Here is a 19861-nt window from a genome sequence, read left to right as displayed (position 1 = left end):
GCTTATGGCAAGATTTGAATTACAGTAGTTCATGCTGGGTATGACTTTGTTCCAGGAGTGGCATGAATAATGCTTGTTTTTCCAGTGTTGTGAGGGTATCTGAATCTGGTCCTGTGAAATTTCAGTTCAAAGTAAATCCAGATGGATTAAATCAAGAATACTGCTGAAACGCAGAGTGACTGGGGAAAAATGAAGAGGGAAGGAAGAAGTTTGGATTATATGACTGAAACAAAAGATATATGGACATATAAACAAGTAAAAGGCATTTAGAAAATATATTTATACTAAATTAAAACTTTATTGACTAATGTTCTCCAGACAACATGATCCGACGGACTATGGTTGCATACATGCAATGAAGTTGAACACAACAGTAGTTTAACATGGAATGTCAAGCAAATTAATATAATGTATTAAATGAAACAACTTATCTGTGTTGCTGCAAAATGAAACCAAGCTATGTATCTCCTTGGTCAATCTGTGTTCAGCTAAGAGGCTATGCATTTGAAGAAACTGGTAGATTTCTTTAGCATATATTTCAAATAAATTAGCTAGAATTGTACTCTTTAAAAATCCTTTCAACTTCACTTGCAATTCAAACAAAAATCTACGTGTAAACACTAAAGTTGCTAGAACCATCTAGAAGGACCTAACTGTCAAACTCGGAGTGAACACTACAGTTCAGTAAATGTGAATACTTAGAACAAGAAAAATACCAGTTACTGCAAAAGTCATGTAGGCATATTTTATTATTAATCCAGCACAAAGCATTTCTTCTAAGTTTCTCACATAAAAGACTAAAGCTCGCTTACAGTACTACATCTTCTATCATTCAAGCATCATTATTACCTATCGGGGAGATAGATTGGCTAGATGACCTAATGGGTCTTTTCCACCCCTAACTTCTACAAAAGAAAATCATTCATGCCAGCAAGAACATGATTCGCTACATCTTGGGCTTGATCCTGTAGCTTTTGTTCAGGCAAAACTCCCACTGACTTCAAAGAGAGATTTTCCAGAGCAAGACATCCAGGATTAGGCCCATTTTAATTTTTATTTTTAAAAAAGCATCCATTTAGGATCCATGGAAATATTCTATAGAATTAAAAAAATATAATGACATGTGCTTCACTTGCATTGAAGGAATCAGAGAATGTAAACACCATAGTGGCCCACATCTTCACAATATGCATAAGGAAGTGTCAACTGCAAGTAATCTGTGTGCGTTTATTTCTCAATGCATGCTTCTGAGGGTGTTTTGTGTATACTTTTACCTTCACATCCACACACATATGTACACCTTTAATATACATAAAGGTGTGATAAAATTCACTAAACGCAGTTGCTTGCCTGTCTTAAGGCTTAAATCTGCAAGTGGCAGCAAACTGGGTTTTATATGATGCTAATTAGATTGTATGTGAGCAGCAGGACACGAACATCGCTGTGGGCAAGAAAGCGTGGTTGCTGGTTCTACAAGTGTGGAGCCATTCCATTTACGCACATCACAAAATCTACCTGCATGACAGGCTGGAAAAGCAGGTGACCAAAGTATTTCTTGGTGGGCCATGTCTGAAATTTGAGTTGAATGATTCAAAGGTTGTAGATTGTCCTCACAGGAGCCTTTTGACAACCTGGAGGACCACATGGGAAAGTTTACCTTCAAAGTGCACTTTCTAAGAATGGAATGTTCTTGACAGGGAAATGATCAGAGGCAATCCTGGACTTTTTCTGCTTGTTGAATAGGAAAAATGTTTTCATCTTCAGGCAGCACTTCACCCTGACAAATGTGAGTTATTATTGGGTTTTAGTATTACAGAAGATTCTTTTGAAACAAACATGATAGTACACACATACACATACACTCAGATATTTACAGCCTTTCTAGAAAAACAACCCCCTACCTTAGTACTGACTACCTTTTTTCTTTTTTTTTTTTTTTTTTTAAGTATTTAAACTCTTTAAACCAGCTACATTAAATACCAATGTGTACTGTACCACCCCACACCAGCCCCACATCCCTCCCCAAAACAGCAAGTATTTTAAAAGTTTGTTTGCTTGTTTGTTTTTATGATTCTTAAAATCTCCTGCTTGAGACTGTTAAGTACCACCTCCACTGGAACAAGATCAGCACTGACTGCATCTTCTGATGCACGTCGTTTCATAGTCGAGCAAGTACTGCAGCTAGAAGCTTAGATCTCCAGGTCGTCAGGTCGAGGCCTGCTGCTGGCTCGGCTGCTGGCTCGGCTGGGCGGCCTCTGGTCCACAATGGTGAGGGGCTGCAGCTCGTGTCCTGACGCCAGTTTTTTAGTATTCTGGTGCTCATCGGAGAAGTCGAAGGGCTGGGCATGTGAGTTGGAGATGGTGCTGCCAGCCTGCCCCATTCTGTTCTGCTCTGCGCTGTAGTTGGCCCAGTTTTGCTCACTGGCTTGCTTATTGTAGTTACGGCAGGAAGAATTGTTCCTGTCTCCGGTAACGAGCTTGTAACCCGGTGGAGACATGGGAGACAAGGGGGCGGTCGGTGAGGAGCAGCCATTGTAATAAGCGTATTTGGGGGAGCCACAGTCCTTGGAAGGGCTCATGGCACCGCTGTGGGAGTAAGGGTCGGTTTTCCCTTTGACACGATCCTTGACACCCTTGAAGAAGACATAGAAAAGCTCGATGATATTCAAGGCCAGAGACACCAAGGACACGACCAGCATGAAGAGGATGAAGATGGTTTTCTCAGTTGGACGGGAGAGGAAACAGTCCACTCTGTGCGGGCATGGATCTCGCTCACAGGTGTAGATGGCATTCAGGCTAAACCCATAAATGTACCACTGTATCAGCAAGAAAGCCACTTCGAAGACAGACTTAAACAGGATGCTGATGATGTAAGTACGGAGCAGCCCCCCACGCATCTTCACTTTGCCATGCTCTTCAATCCCGTACTTGAATTTCTTAATTTCTATTTGCTTGAGGTGCATATCCACATTCACACCATCGTTTTGGACCACCTTGAGCTCTTCTTCTCTTTTGTTCAGCTTCTCTTCTTTCCTCATTACGTAGAACACGTGTGCCAGGTACAAAAGGGTAGGTACAGACACGAATATGATCTGCAGAACCCAGAAGCGTACGTGGGAGATGGGGAAGGACTTGTCATAGCAGACATTCTCACAACCAGGCTGTTGAGTGTTGCACCGAAAAGCAGACTGTTCATCTCCCCAAGCAGATTCAACTGCTGTCCCCAATAGCAAGATTCGGAAAATAAAGAGGACAGACAGCCATACTTTCCCTCCTGCAGTTGAATAGGCTTGAACCTTGTCAAGAAGTTTTCCCAAGGCACTCCAATCACCCATCTTCACAGGATGGTGGCTAAAGAACGACACAAGGGAAAAAGAGAGAGTGATGGTTAAGACAGAGCTTTAATATCTTTCATACAGTGAATTACAGATCAATGCTAATAAAGCAGTGATGTCAGCTTTGTTTTAATTCGTGTGTTTTACATGATCTGAAGAGAAACCAGAGTTTTAATTAGTCTGCAGGTGGATTAGGAAGTCAGGGGAACTGAAAAGAGAAAGTAACATATCATGTCTCAGAGCACAATGAAAAAATGAGGTTTCTAATTTCACTCCAGTTTTCAAGAAGTCCATGACAACCCACAGCTGCCATTGTGGTTGGCTCAGCTTCATTGGTGGCAGCCTCAGTTCAATGATCTACACCTTCCTCACGTACAAAACTGCTGTGACACACTGCTGAAGCAGGGTGTGGAAGAACGTAGTGGCACTGCCTGAATATGCTAGGAGTACGTGAAACATTTCTCTCTTTCAGTGCGGTCCATTCACAGTAATTTTTATGTTCACTCTTTAAGAGAGTAAGAAAGCAAACCATAGTATAACCTAAAGACAGAAGGTTATATGCCAAGTTAATGTTAGGGTTGAATACCTAAAATTTTATCAGTGCAAAATATGTGCTATTTTTCGTGCAGCAATATTAAACTGAGTGCTTGCATATCACTACATTATGTGTAATACAATTAACAGGATAGTTCCTAATGTTACCAAGTTTATACTATACTCAACTTCAGAAAAAACTTGCTATCTAAATAAAGTATATACATTAGTATTTGCAGCACAAAGATCAAAGTTAGTATTCTTTACCTATAGTTTTATGAAGGAACCAAAAATAGTAAAAACATGAAGCACAACTAGGCTCATGTTACCACATTGGAGGAACTAGTTTCCTGTTTATCTGTGGCTTGATTTATTGTAGTTTCAGCTTTGTATTTGCATCTTTTTGTATTTAAATTCCTTCACTTTGTTTTGAAAAGAAAAAAGATTTAGAAAAAAAAAAAAGGTAAATGAGCTCTTTCTGTTTTCAAGGCAACTCCTGGTGGGCAGTTTGCATTCCAAGTTTAAATTGTCCCTCTCGACTTGAATTTTAAAGCGGGGCATAGGCAGCTTCTCACGGATATCTGGAAATACACAGGATTGACATAAAAGAAACTAAATGGTTTACTTGATGTTCTAGATTCCTAGGAAAACCAAAGTTTACTACGGGATTTTTATCAACTGGAGAGCAGAAATTTTATCTGCATAAAAACTTAACTTGATCCACATGAACAAGCATGTGAAATCGGGCATTTAAAAGGAAAAATAATCACAGTTTCCCCTTTAAAGTAGATGCTGCCAGGTACAGATATTTGTTATGTACATGCTGAGTAATCCGTTCCTGGTATTAACAGTTCTGATAATGTCCAAATTATTTCCTCCCCATTGCATCATGGATATATTCCCTAGCAAAGGTCATTTATAGAAAAAGCCCTTTTTGGGTAATTCATAAAATAGGAAATATTAGCACCAAGGAGATTTTCTTTCAAGAAGCAGTGAGTCACTGGAAACACAAGACTGTAAATCTGGCAAGCTCAATCATAACAATAGATGCCAAATAAAAACACACCGTTCCTGCCATCGGAAAGAGTCTGAGAGAGTCATGGGAGACAAGTGTTTAAAGTACTCGCTCTGATAGCTCCAAGATGTCAATTATCTTTGAACCCCGAAAAATACCCCAGGGCCATTTCCTCAGCCCGCTTAGTCAGCTCGCTCTGAAGTTTACCTACTGCAGCGCGCAGACCCTTCCTCATGTAATTAGTCCTTCCTATGAATGAAGCCCCATCAAAGGATCAGACCTGCTTCACACTTTTAAATCTGGGAGCCTCCGCTGGGAGGACTACACAGCATGTTTGTCTCTGACACATCCCTTCAGCCGTCCCCAGCTGTAGTCCTTCCCGGGAAAGGCTAGTGTGTGTTTATGGGCTGGGGGTGGCAGAGCAGGAGTGAGGCACACGAGCGCGGAGGTCTCTGGAAAGTCTGGAATGAAATGTGACCACGTTCCTCCTCAAGCTGGGATTGTTAAACAGAGAACAGACTGTAACTATACAACACGTGAAGTTTGTTTTAAAAGCAAGCTGTTTGCTCCATGTCCTAGAAGTGGAAGTGGACAGAAGGAGCCTTTTTCAAGTAACAGCTTCTTGATCCAATTAGTCAGTTTTCCGATGATTTGAAACTACCGCTTTAACAGACTTTCCTCAGACTCCATGTATTTTTTTACCGTCTAAATGTTATTTCAGATTGAAAGTTTGATTAAGAAAACAGAGACATGTTATTTCTAGGCAGTTACGTGCTGTTTGTTTTTTAATTACACTCCACTCTGGTCCATTAATGCAGCGTGATTTACTTCAGTTTTGACCTACTTAATCCCACACCTGCAATATTTTGAGAATTTACTACCTATTTTTTTTAATTTGCTTCAGCATGCAAAATTGCTAAATTTCATTTGTCCTCTGGCAATATAAACTCCAGGAGGAAACATTCCATGCTTGAATTACTCATACATAGTTTTGAAAAGCAACTTTTTTTAAAGAGATCAGTTACACGCTAGCCTTTGCCAGTGATAAAAACCCCCACGTCAATTCAAAACATTGTACTGTTAATCAGATAACCTTGTGGTGGCACAAATATATCATTCCTTTGCTTAAGTGGATTCTACTGCTTTATGAAACACAGTACTTTGCTTTCTTGTAGAAAAAAATTCATTCATTGGATCTAACTTGTTTACTTTCAGGACACTGAAAGACCGTTTTAATTAACGTTTACAATATCTGTTTAGTACATATAAAAAGAGGTTTTGTATCAAACACTTATTTAAGTATCCTAGCTTTGTAAATAGTGTGGAATAGATGGTAGATAACCTTTAAAAACACTTCTTCAGCATTCTGGACTCTTAACACTTTTTAATACTTCCAAACCCCTTAACTGAGTCCACTGAATGACAGAGGTGGATAACCTGATCGATTTGCACAATTTCGGTACTTCAGAAATTTAAGAATATGGCTGATGATGAGTGCATGTGTTTCATAAATTCCTACCGATTATTACTTTACAGGGTTATAACCTTTTTCTGAAACAGACTAAGGCTGGCCTAGTAAACTCTTTCAAAGATGGGATTTCTTCCAGGTCCTACTGTGTGTGGGTAAAGACAGGAAAAAAAGCCATAGAGCAGCAGGAGATATGACAGCATTCATCTGCATGCATTTTGGATGACCACATATAAGAAATTTGATTTGTAAGCCACAATTAAGAAATTCTAGAACTGTTTTTTATGGACAGCATTCATCGTGTCATCTGGTTCATATTTTCCAGGAAGAATAATGCAAACTCAGTGCTGTGGTAACATGCCCAGGTCTGAGTACAATGTTACATATGGTAGTGGACAGAAGAGCAGTAAGGGTTAGAGTGGAATCTAAAATGGGATTTTGCAGCTGAAGCAGTTGGGAAACAGGCCAAAGCTTTGGTTTTCCTACCTCTCCTACTTTCACTGTGCTCACACACGCATAAATAGGAAACAAGAGAAGATTCTGGATTTTGAGCATCAATCGACTATTTCCCAAAAGCAACCAGCATTGCAGAGAAAACAGCTGAGGTGTACAACTGACGGGGTTTGGATGGGTTGGAATAGAGAAGGATAGTTTTCCAAATCTGACAAAAATCAAATGTCTCCCAGACATTTCCCTGGGAAGGTGCTGTTCATTTGTACCTCTGCAGACTATCTTCAGTTCATTTCATCCACTGGACCTAAATGGTTGCAGTAACTAGAATTTAAAGTGTCACAACTGCTAGTATTGCTGGTGGTCAGCTGCTAGAGAATCTACCCCATAGCCTTTGCCTCTCCTTGTGTTGCACCCTCTCCACCCAATTTAATTCTAAAGCATAGTTGCAAACGAAGCAACTGTAAGCACTTTCTTAGACATTTTCTCGTTGTACAAGTCAGGTCTACCCTCTGTGTTACTGCCCAGATTCATCCCTCTCCTGAGTCACTTTGGCATTAAGAGAAGAAATGCTGAATTCCCTCTGGGGTCCTCGGGCCCTCTGATGCTTCTGCTTGCAGATTTTGAAATCTGGATTTCTAAAACATACGTGTGGCATAAACAGACCAGGTGTCTCCATGAAAGATAAATTCAGTGGGTAACATGGGGAGAAGATACCAGAGACTGGGGGAAAGAGCAACATACCTGATGAAACAGATACATTGCTCAATGTCATCTAACCCTTCTCCTCACGCCCACAGGAATCCTTGGCCCAAACTGATGTTCATTTCAGAATCAAATAAATTTAATCTCTCAGGCTTGCATAATATGAGAGCTGAGATAACTTCAGTGTTGAATCTGTTTGCGCTGCTGAGTGTATAAGCATTCAGATTTAAGTCCAAACCAAATCCCTTGTGTCCCTCTCTTCCCTCGTCTGAACTCAGCCTGCTGCTCACCCCTCTCCCATTTGTATGCTTGTTAGGTATCATGGGTCAGTGCCAGTGTTTGGCTTTGAAGTTTTTGAAGGAAACACTTCAGTAAACATCCCAAAGACTAGAGGCATAAATTCTGCAGTGTAGTGTGCTGTCCAGATGTTAAAAATGGCAGGATGAAAGCTTCACGCAAGTCCTCCAGCTTGCTCCCCGTGTGCGCACACACACAGAAGTGAAGCACAAGGTGTCTGTAGCCCATTTTTGCCCCCATTATCAGGGTTTTTCATCAGAAATCTCACATCAAAAATCAAAAGGAATTCCTCAGACGAAATACGTCACTCAGGAGGCTCACTGGTTATCTCAAGGCAAAATGCGAGGACACACATAAGCACACAATATTCTGGTTTAAGAGGAGAACGTGTTACTCGATAAGATAGACTCTTGCTTGGTCTTTCAGCTGAAGGCTCTTTTTCCTGCCTCCTCGTGTTGCTCTTTAACTACTGGCAAGCAGCAAGTAACAATTGCTGTAAGGAATCACTCCAAGTCTTGCAAAGTAAAAAGCTTTTTAGCTCTCCAAGAGATGCTGCTCAAGCATTTTTTTTTTCCTCTGCATTTTGGTATTAAGTCTTCAAAGTAATATAAAGGGAATGTGTCATACTGGAATATGACACATATTGCGGATCTTTTTGCACAGTTCTTCCCAGACAACTTTCATTTGTATCTACCCAAGACTTTCACAGACATCGCCAACGTGGTAAGGCATTTCATGGTATCTCACATTCCTTCCCTAAAATCCCTCACCGAGGTTGCTAAAACAGAGTAACTATACACAAACCAGGTTAAAAATCCATAACCCACGTCTGGATTTTATCACATCTATTTTAAAAGAAAAGGGGAAAACTTATCAGGAAGACCACGTGTAAGTCACCACTTTAGCAGCTGCAGCATTTAACAAAGCACCTAATTAAGAACCTTGCTCTGCACAAACCATTAGGCATCAATCAGGATTCCCACAGGAAAGCAAAAAAAGTGTGGGGCAGAATCGGGACGCACTCAGGACAAGGTTTCCCTGTTACAAACTTCTGATGCAATTTCGGTACAACAGAGGAGACTGAAGCGCACCTCGTTTTTTTCTTTAAAGGAGCTCATTTAGTCTGAGACAAGTAGAGAGGAGCGATTTCACCCAAACACTAGCAACAAGTCTGCAACTCAGCCCTGCACTTACAACTTCACCGCAGTTTTTCCTTCAGCGGAACAAGGTTAAAAGTTGTGTAATATTTGAAGGAACGTATAGAAATATCACAAAAGAAAGCAAAGAATTCCTACAAGTTTGAACTTAGCACTTTAAAAGAACTTACGCTTTTATACAGGTATCTTTTTAAACAAGTTCAACTGTCAGCGCTGTAACACAAAATTCTTCGGGTGAAAAAAAAAAAAAAGTGTTTTCAGGAGAAGTGATACACAAAAAGATGAAAAAGGAAAATTTTCAACTTACCCTTGCTGATCAGCAGTGAAACTGGATCAGAATACTTCTCTGGAGGGTTAAAGTAAAATGGAAGAGCACGTTCAGGCACTCAGACCTGTCTATTTAAACTTTAAAAGTCTACTGCTGTTTTGTATTTTTCATCCTTCTCCACTAATGAAAGAAAAGTGCTGATACCTCGTAAAAGTTTTTTCTAACTTGGAACACTGGGAGAGCTTTTAACAAGTTTTCAAGCCTCTGACTGTGAAAGAGGAGGGGAAAAGGAGGGGTAGCAGTTCAGGAGGAGGGGCGCTCTGCAAATGGAGAGGAGGAAGGTGGGGGAGGAGGGACAGAACTGAAGGCACAGCAAAAACCAGCCCGGGGAAAAGGAGGGAGCGAAGGCATGAAAGTCCACTCTTGCTGATGTAGCAAAACAAATAGAAGGGCAGTCAGCAGCCAGCCAGCCAGCCACCCCCCACCCTCGGTCACTGAGGGCACCTGGGTGGCAGTTTATCCAGATCTGGGCTTGCCCAGGACAGATGAAACAACTTCGCTCTCTGGTGTGCACCAGGAGTTTCACTGCAGGGAAAGGGAAAAATCCATGAAAGGGATTAATGGGTAACCAGCGTGAACCTCCTGGATGCTGGGGCTGGACCGCAGAGCTGCTGTCTCCATTCCCTCCTTGCCACCATTCAGGAGAGGAAGCTCTCTCAAGCCCTCTCTACTTTTTGTTGTGAACACTGTTTACTTGGGTCTATTTCCTTTACGTGCATACATGAAAGTACACACCAGGAGCAGCATGTTTGTTTCTACAGGAGATACCCATCACACATTTTTTTATTATTATTTGTGTGTGTGTGTGTCCATCCCATGGGAGAAATGAAGAAATGATCTCACATTCCAGGAAACTCTTTCCAGGAAACTTCATAAAATAAAGCATAGTACAGAGAATCAGTCTTCAATAGTGAGAAGAAATGCTCCTGATAATTTTTAAGTGCATTTTACAGAATAAAAGCATGCCCCAAAACCAATGTATTTCATTAGCATGAAACTAGTTTGGCTTTGCTTCTGACTAGTCCCTGGTTAAATGCTCCTTAAAAAATGCCTCCTCTGTAGAACAGAAATTAATTTATTTTTTGCCTGTGTTAAGCTCCTCACACATGGAGTCCAAACTGCATTAGTAACTGGTCTTGTACTTGTTCGTGTCATGGGATATTAGCTCCTCTGTAGGACCACTTAAGAGCTTCTCTAGAAGTGTCTGTGGTTAGATAGTTCTCAGTCGAGTTTTACATTCTGGGTTGTACCAAACTCATTTGGGTCTCAATTAATGGTATTCTCATGACTATTTCTGCGCTCAGTAGTGTGGGTGAGCATATTTTGCTTTTTAAAGGCTATAAAGGAGGTAAGAAGTCCAGTAATGGCCATTGAGAGGTTCCCAAATAAAGGTCCTCTTTACAGTGTCTTCGTGAAATGTCACACTCTACAACACAACCTAGATATTACTGCTTATTTTTCACAGCCCTTATCTACTACTTTTTACCCAGAAGTCTCCGGAGAAGAGAACTAAGACAAGATCTTTGCAGAAAGATAGTCAGCAGGGAGCTTTGAAGCTGGGAAACAAACACACACGGTCCTTGCTCTGGAGCTGTTTGTAGCAGACCACACTGCCTCCTGTTTGAGAAAAAGAGCTAGTACACTACAGCTGTACATTTCCCATTATCCAGACAGAGATGGTTGTTTTCCCTAGCTTGCCCCTTTTCCTTTGATACTGGCTGTTAGTTTTGACAGCTTTTTCAGTCTTTACAGTTGTCCAAACCATATGGCAAAAATAAACCTTTTCTCTGTGTTCTCCAAGTATTGTTTTAAGGTTGCTTTTCTGCTTCACAGTAAGGGCGAAATGGAGCTTTGTGCTTAACAGGCTGTGGGCCCTTCTACATGAGAATGAAAAAATTTTAATATAAAAACCATAGTGTTTCACTGGTTTTGTGGCTATGGTACAGACAGTGAGCAGAATACACATAATGCTCCTGCTACTGCCCCATAAAACACTTTTTTTAGAGCAAAGTACAAAATGCCACCAACATGGCTATGTGTGTGCTGATGCTGAAACAATGAGGAGATATAGGATGTCGTATATGTTGATGCTGAAAAAAGCTGCCCCTTAAGAAAACAGAATTATGCCAGGAAAGAAACCTTGAATTATATCATGCTACAATACAAATATCATTCCCTGTCAAAGCTGGCAGGATCACGGGGTCCAGTTTGCCCGATCTTGCATTTTGAAATGTATCTTCCTGCATAGGCTTTGCAGTTTTTCAGACATTCTGTTTTTAAGAGAAGGACCGAGAGGTATTTCTCCACTTAAACAAATGAAGAATATTTGTGAGAACCCCAACACTCTTAAAACCCACTTGGACAAGTGTGTATGTTGGTAACAAGGGAAGAATAATATTGCATCAATAATAAGCATAACACTTTATATAACGCTTTGCTATAACATTATACACATGAGAACAGAAAGTATTTCAAGTCTCCACCATGATAGTATGTAGAATTAGGAAGAAGTATTATTAGTTCTGATAAAAATGCTTTGGAAACATCTCTTAGATTTTGGAGATTTGTCTCCATGATCACGTTTCACAGCCTATTACCAGAACATATTCAGCTTCAGATGATGCAATGATCTACCATTGCAGAAGGCTACCAGAAAGTCTCACATTCATTTCCATTGCAATGGAAATCAGCTTTTCAGATTGAAAAAATATCTTCACACACAACCCCTCTTCAGCTGAAGCTGTGTTCAACAGGAAAGCACAGGGGTGTCAGAGCTGAGATATTTGCAAGTCTGTTCTTATTTTCAGACTAAGAGATGGGTAAGAAAATCACAAATAGATTTGAAGCCTTGTATTGTGGAACACAGACTCTTTTTACATGACAGAAAGGAAGATTTTGGGGCCCAGAGCTCTCTGGGACCTGTATTGCCATCCGTTGGCATTTTGCCTTTTGGAGCAAACAGCGCTGTCTTGTGAAGCAACCTTTCAGCGTGGCAATGCTAGCACTCCAGAACCTGTTTGTCTTTGGTTGGGCAGGCTACAGCACAGTCCGTACAGGCACGTCCGCACTGTGACCCACATGCAGTACTGGAGCCTAGGCTCCACCAAGTGCATCTCTGGGACTGACCCTCAGGGTGACTTCCACAGGGTTTCTGTCCACTCTCGGCCGAATCCTTGACTGAATCAGTGAAACAGTTGAGAGCCCATGGTCCTGCTGCTCTTTTTCTACACAGACTTACCAAAAGGAACCATAAATTGGATTACTGAGTATTTTCAGACTTTGACGCAGATTCATGGTTAATACCATGTCAGTCCACTGTTTTCTTTGTATTTATTACATGAACACCAGTAAGGAATTTTATACAGAAAATTTTTCCTCACATCACCTTTAAATGCTCCCTCAAAAATGTTTAGTAAGCTGATTCACCAGGAAAGCCCTAGTGAATATTTCATTTGGAAGGCTCTCCAGTCCTTTGACCATTACAAAATTTCCCATTGATACCAGTGGGGTTTACGGTCTACTCCCAGTTTAAGCATGTCTGTGATTTATGGAGCTCTTAAGACAAATAGCATGTCTTCACTTGTTCTCGATTTCTTTGCAAAATTCACTTCCCGGTGCTCCCATGCACAACACTGTCCACATATTGTGCCATTTGGGAGAGGAGTCCATGGACCGAGTAAACTGAGCTGAATATACAGTAAATTGAGATGAATATACACATGCAATACATATTTTTTTGGGTGCCTTTCAAGGCAGCTATGCAGTCACTCACATCCTGGATGGCATGTAAGCTTTGGCATGTTTTCACCAATATCCCTTTTCACACATTTGGCTTTAAAGACAGACTTGTGAATAATGCATGGCCCTGTTTCATGCCCTGTTGAGGTGAAGCTTCTTAGAACATCCAAGGAAGAACAATGCGGTATTTCTTGATTACCTAAGCACATAAATGTGCAGACTAATGATTTTTTTTTTTTTAAAGCAGCCAGTGGTTTTTGCATATTAAGGAATTTACGTCACATAGAAATATAAGACAGCTTTGAAGTTGCTGGCCACAGCACTTGCACGTTCTCTCAGCTGGAGCCCACTGGAAGCTGCTGCACCCTGCACGGTGGGGTCAGCACAACACAGCCTTCCCTCCCTGACTTTCAAAGGGTCATTCATTGTTTGTTCAAAGCAAAGGCAATTAAAGGCGATTATCATCCCTCAAGTTGAGAGCTGTGCCCACTTGGGTGGGTGGCCCAGCACATAGCATATAAAAGATTATTTTCTGATAATTGTAAGGATAGTAATAATAAAAAGTAGGATAATCACAAGAATGTCTCTTAGTGAGAGCACTTGCCATTCCTTGTTGAAACTGGTCTTTCAGATTCATTTACTACAGGGGTATTAAAGCTAGATATTCCCCAGGGGAAAAGGAGGCTTAGTCAGCATGAGATAGATTCTGCTCTTACTGATCTGCCTGCAAAAGAAGAAAACTGCTATTTTAAAAGAAACCGTGCTGGAAACACATCAGCACTGAAGCACCTCAGATGAAAGCGTGGAGAAGTTCTCAGTGACAGAAACCGTCAGATTAGAGCCCAGCCTAGGAAATGGTCACTATTCTCAAGAAATATTTTGCACTGTCGCACAGTCATCTGTCTAGAATCTCAGAGTGTTTTATAAATATTAACATAGTACAAATTACGTTATATTAACCTCTTTTATGGAGATGGGAAGTTTGTCATTGAGGATATCAGCAGCTCGTCTGAGTCATAGACAGCTCATGGCACAACCAGGATTAGGAGGAAAATTTCTTAATACCAGGCTCCATCTTTTAAGTGCCAACTTTTTCTGTCCTGTTCTCTAGTTGCTTTTTGAAATATCAGCTAGCAGTGAAAACAGTTAAATGGATATTTCTTTTTAAAATTTATGAGGATTGCAGAGGAGGAAAATAACAGTGTTCAAAGTTTGGGGTGATTGTTTCCTTTCTGTTCTTTGTGCTGGTTGATGCCTGCCACTTTGTACCACTAAGATCTCCCAACAACTTCTTCATGGTGATACTTAGCTTGCTCACTTTCCCATGCTACATTTAGAAATATGAATTCCCTCCTGGCTCACTGATGGACAGAAAGGGAGAAAGGTAATACATGGAGGCTCAGATGCTCTTCAGCTGTGTCAAGAAACTTCTAAACCTCATTACAAACAGCTAAAACACCAGAAAAATTGGTCTTAAAAGGATTTATCCCAACACTGTAGCTGATTCCAATCTGTATGTCCTCAGAGCTAGCTGCCCCTCTAGAAAGACACTAGGAAACCATTCAAAGAATGAAATATGAGTTCACAGATCCTTATGAATTTGGCTCCACCTTCTGTACACAGTGAAAATAAACATGAATTATATTGGATCTTGAACGTCAGTCAAGCTTTTTGTTTGTTTTATTTTCCATTTCACTTTCAAAAATCCTACACTGAGATGGTCTTCTGGTATTTTGTGAGCTTTTATTTCTCCACATTAGTGGTGAGGTTTTCAAGTTATTTGGTTCCAAAGGATGGGAGTCAATATGGTCATTTCAGGTTTCCAAAATGTAATATAGTGTGAAAGTAAGGTAGTCTTTCACAAAACAGTCTAAATTTCTTCAAGTGGTCTTGCAATTTCATTGCCAATGTAATAAAATAAAATTTCAGAATATGTATTGGCACTGACTGCTATTTACTCTGATGGGTAATCTGCCTCACTGAATCCAATAAATCTGCACATGTTAAGTACTACCCAGCAATGTAAGTAAAGGCTATACAGCCAAACTTGCACAAATAAAAGAAAATCAGAGTAGGTAACTCTCCCAAATTCCTACCCAGTTGAAAATAACTTTTGCACCTTTGCTAATGAAAAACATTTTATTTATTACCAAACAGAAAATCAGCTGTTCAATAATCATTGTGCTTTGCACAATGTTTAGAAAAAGTGAGTGATTTTGACATAATTCTGATACTTTTTATCCAGGCATTACATATAGAAACTGAAATCCTGTAGAGATTGATGAGTTTTCCATGTGTGGCTGAACCATGGGACAGAAAGTTTGGCTACTTTGGCCATGTCAGAACAGCAAAGGGGAAATGTGTGAGCTTCCTTCCCCTGAATAAATCTTGCCTTTTTCATCCTGTCCTCAGAATATCCTCAGGTTTTATTTAATTTTGATATTTGATCTTCTCGTTTAAATCATTCCAGAGCTTCACTTGCCATTTGAATTGATTTGGTAATGGGAGGCACTGTGTTTTAGTCACAGAGCAAAATTTTTACGTTTAGTTAGGCAGTATCATTGGTTACAGTGAATTAAATTGAGCTGCTTCAATACTTAAATAAGCATTGAAGTCTAACCAAAAGTACTTTTTATCCAGAAGATCAAAATGAATGTTTTATTTATGTCAGTTACTGTTTAATATTTGGAAGTAAGTCCCTTATTTCTACCACTTTCTACACAGAAACAGAACTAGAATCAATTATTTATAGGCTCTCATTTATTATTGCATACATTTGAATAAGACTTGTTAATCACATTATTAATTTAATTTCTTTTATTCATCACAAGATCAGAGAATGCTTGTAGGCAGCCTTTTCCTGTAGGTACAAGCATTTTTAGATTGACATGTGGGTTCATTCACACACATTTAGCTGAGTGACTGTGTACAACCACCTGCAGACAGCCTGTGCTGGTCATTTTAAAATCTTCTCCCCACACAACTGCTACAGAAACAAAGAGGATTAGCTTTCCTGTCACTTTTTTTTTTTTTTTTTTTTTTCCTGTGGACAAGAGAAATTTAATGTCACCTAAGAAAATGGGCCTAAAATACACTATCTCAAAAGATTTCTGAAAGACAAAGGCAGGATACGAGATGTGCCTGGCTGAAAGGCAGAGGCATGAGTACTGTTTTTTTTGACAGCATCACATGTTTGAGGACATGGACATTTCAAGGCTTCCCTCTCATTTTCCCTACACCACTCTGTTACTGTTTGCTGTACAGCTGCATATATGTTGGCCAGAATCATCCGAGGAGCATAACTGCTTCTTTCTTTTGTAAATCTGAAGGATTAACTGTGTTGTAGACATGAAAGGGTCTTCAAAGAACCAAACATCAAGAAATTTTACATAAAAACAAGTAAAAATTATTAATAGGGTTGACTGCTTTAAAAAGCACAAATTGATTAAAAATAGACTACTAATTAAGGGGTTCCCATAAGAACAATAAGTTTGGGGAAAAGAACTGGAAAATTAATCTACTGGAATTAGCAGTTTCTGTTATAAAATTTTCCCAGAAAGAGATCTTCCAGCATAATCCATGCATCCTTTTCCCAGGCAGTAAAGAACATCAAGTCCAGTAGTCTGCTTTGAATTTAAATGTATATACATTCATTTATTTAATTTCTTGGAAATTTAAAAATTAACAGAACTGAAAAAAAGAGTAGTTGTTAAGTCACACAGTGTATCAGTAATTTAATGACATGTACAAACAAGACATAAAGAACATAAAAATCCCTGACTCCACAATTCAGGCTGGGAACTGCTCGTTAGCTGTTTCTAGCACTGTTCAGCAAACATGAATGGTGCATAAGGGAAAACATAATATAAGAGATAACAGTATCTTTCAGCTATTAAACTTTAATACAAACTACATTATATCAAAAGCATGCTAAAAGCACAGAGAATAAAATAATTTCAATAAAGTGAGAAAAATTAGTTGTATTGAGCATTAAACTAAGGGCTAATTTTTACATGCCAACTTCGAATAATAAACCACAGCAGCTTTACAGCTTTCCGAGGCTGCATTCAAAAGAAACAACTTTCAATTACCTGCCCTCAAGACTGACACGAGCATATTATCCGTAAGCATAGTTCTTGTAAACTTGATCACAATAAAAACCAAAATGGGTACCAATAATCTAGACTATTCCATATTTACAGAATATTTTCAGAAGATAGGAATGCAAGAATTAATTCAGTGTTCTCACAGTCAATACAGGTTATATCTTGAAAATTATTCTGCTTAAAATCTAAGTAAAAATTGTTAGGCAAAGCCAGTAAGATGCATTGCCTATGGAAAAAAGGTATCCTTATATGAGTGCTTTTTAAGGGTGATTTATGTAAGCATTGAGGATGAGAATGAATACAGAGTTTAGGTCATACTACAGACACAGGGAACTGAGGCACCCAAGTCCTAATTTCTGGCCCAGCAGCTTTCCCCTGGTGATTACCAAGCTCTGGAAAAGCAGAACTGCAAAGCTCAGACAGCACCTGTGGTGCTCAGCATGCCCATAACCACCCCACATTATGCTGCCTGGAGCCCCCTTCCCATCCTTGCTCTGGCCAGAAACCCCAAGAAACCAGAGGTACCCCCACCTTCCTCCTTACAGAGGCCCCTTTTTGCCACGTGTTGTCCGAAGCAGCCCAGGACAGGCTGCCATGTGGGGCTTCCCATGCCATGCGCTTCTTCATGGTTGAGTCCACTTGTGATTCTGCTCCTGCTGCTGCTGAGTTTTTTTGCTAATTATTTAGTGATCAGAACACTTGTCCCCGAAGTGGTGAACTTGCTTGAAAGCCCTGATGAGACTGTAAAGTTCAAAACAGTATCTTTAGTTTCCAAGCCACTGCTTTCATTAGCAAGACAGAGGACAACTGAAGGAAAATGGATGCATCTTTTAGTCCTGTAGAGAAAGCTGCATTATTTTGAAAAAATGTGGCACTTAGGGACACACTTAGGGTTTAGTGGTAGAATTGACAGCGTTAGGTTTATGGTTGGAATTGATGATCTTAAAGGTCTTTTCCAATCTAAATGATTCTATGATTCAGTGAAAAAGAATTGAAAAGTTCATTAACCTGAGAAATAATTCAGAAAAAAAAAAAAAAGAGAGAGAATATTTACATAATACAAACGGGTTTCTGCTCGAACCAGCACCCGAGCCCTCAACTGCATAGCTAAACCTCCCATTTTTATTCCTGTTTTCTTTGAGTGTGCGCAGAAACTCCAGGAGCAGAATGACATCTCTCCCCAGGGAACCTGAACTCCCTCCTTCATGCAGAGAATGACAAGCCAAAGAAACTCTAACGACTGAGAGATGGTATTGTATTACTGCTACTAGCAGTTTAATGCCACACAGAGAAACAATCCCTGTGGAAGAAACAAGATTCTGACTTCTCTTCACCCCGCCAAGCACTCAAACCACTAAGGCAGAAAGTGACGATTTCACCCTGCAAGTGTCTTTTTTTCCCCCCACTGTTTTCATTAAGTCTCAATTTCAGTGCAGAAGCTCAGTTTCAGGAAGACTATACATATAGACATATATTTGATACACATATAAATATCTTTCAGGTATGTATATGTTTTGAAGTTTTATGTCAGGAGTTTATTTTGTGAGCAATACAAAATTCACACAGTAACAATTTGCCAACTTTTCAATTTTGCATTTTTGGAACATATAAAAGAGAGTTGTGAAACAGTAGGTTTCCTCTCCTGCCTATCTCCCAAAAGGCTTGGAAGAGAAAAGATGACTGCCTGTCCCTCTGTTCATACAGAAGAACATGCATGTTTTCCAAGCAGTAAGCAAGAAATTATAAGCCAGAACTTTCTTCATATACTGAATTATCTGCAGTTCATTGTCTCCACTCAATGAAAAATAAAAATGTTAAATTATTAATACTTTAAAAATGAAATTTCAGGAAATTTGGATCATTAGTGTAGTATATTTTCTTTTATTTGTTTGACTAACTGCAAGATAACAAGGTAGAAATCCAAAGACTTTCACAACACACTATTTGAGAAAGCTGCTTTTACATTTTTTGAAACTTAGAATTCAGAACACTGATAACTTGCTTTTCTTAACATCTTTTTCAAAAATACTCTTAAAGACAGGGTAAGTATTCATAACATTGTCTTGAAGAAAGTACCTTTTTTTCTCACAATTTCAGATGGGCACAGCACAAACCGATAGAATCTACGAGCCTGAGAATTCCTTTTGCCACCCATTGCACACTAGTTTATGGAAACTGTGATTACTACATTTCAGATGAACTTTAATCACTGTTTATACTCCTCTGGGTAAATTCCTTTTCTGAAACCTTGAAAGTAGTCACAAGTATGAAGCCAGTTAAGCTGATACCTATATAAGAAACTGCCAGAAATGTTTACAGATAAAGGAAGATCATGCTGATTAGCCAAATGAGCCAGAAAATGAGCAATAATCTTAGGTACAGGAAAGGGAAACACACACTATAAACTGGAAGTGAAATGCTAAAACTGAAGTAAAATCTCTTTGGATTACTTCATGAAACCACTACATAAAGCACAGATCATTGTATGCATATATGTAGAGTCTAGGGATACCGATGCACCTGCATGATTTTTTTTTTTTTTTTTTTCATGGCGTATAAATAGATCTTCGTTACTTACTCGGCATTTGTTCCCTGCCCTCAATACCATTTGATTACAAATAGGAATTCTGCATCCAGAACAAATAGGGTCTCTACCAGCCTTTGAAATGGAAATGTAGAAGACTCAGTGTGAAATTGTTAAAAGTTCTTGATATGTAATCTGCTTGAC

At 39.5% G+C, this 19861-nt stretch overlaps 1 protein-coding gene across 1 annotated transcript; it reads right to left on the bottom strand.

The window, feature by feature from the left end:
• Nucleotides 1-284: 284 nt before the first annotated feature.
• Nucleotides 285-9481, bottom strand: GJA1 (gap junction protein alpha 1). The gene is made up of 2 exons (XM_074896215.1): nucleotides 9269-9481; nucleotides 285-3351 (listed from the first exon to the last, which is right to left on the bottom strand). Exon 2 carries the CDS (start codon nucleotides 3333-3335, stop codon nucleotides 2190-2192), a length of 1146 nt encoding a protein of 381 aa, XP_074752316.1. The 5' UTR covers nucleotides 3336-3351; nucleotides 9269-9481; the 3' UTR covers nucleotides 285-2189.
• Nucleotides 9482-19861: the final 10380 nt, after the last annotated feature.

Source organism: Athene noctua, chromosome 1 (assembly GCF_965140245.1).
Source record: "Athene noctua chromosome 1, bAthNoc1.hap1.1, whole genome shotgun sequence".
Taxonomy (NCBI): domain Eukaryota; kingdom Metazoa; phylum Chordata; class Aves; order Strigiformes; family Strigidae; genus Athene; species Athene noctua.
Note: the sequence above shows the minus strand (reverse complement) of the source record. Positions and strands in the feature narration are given on the sequence as shown.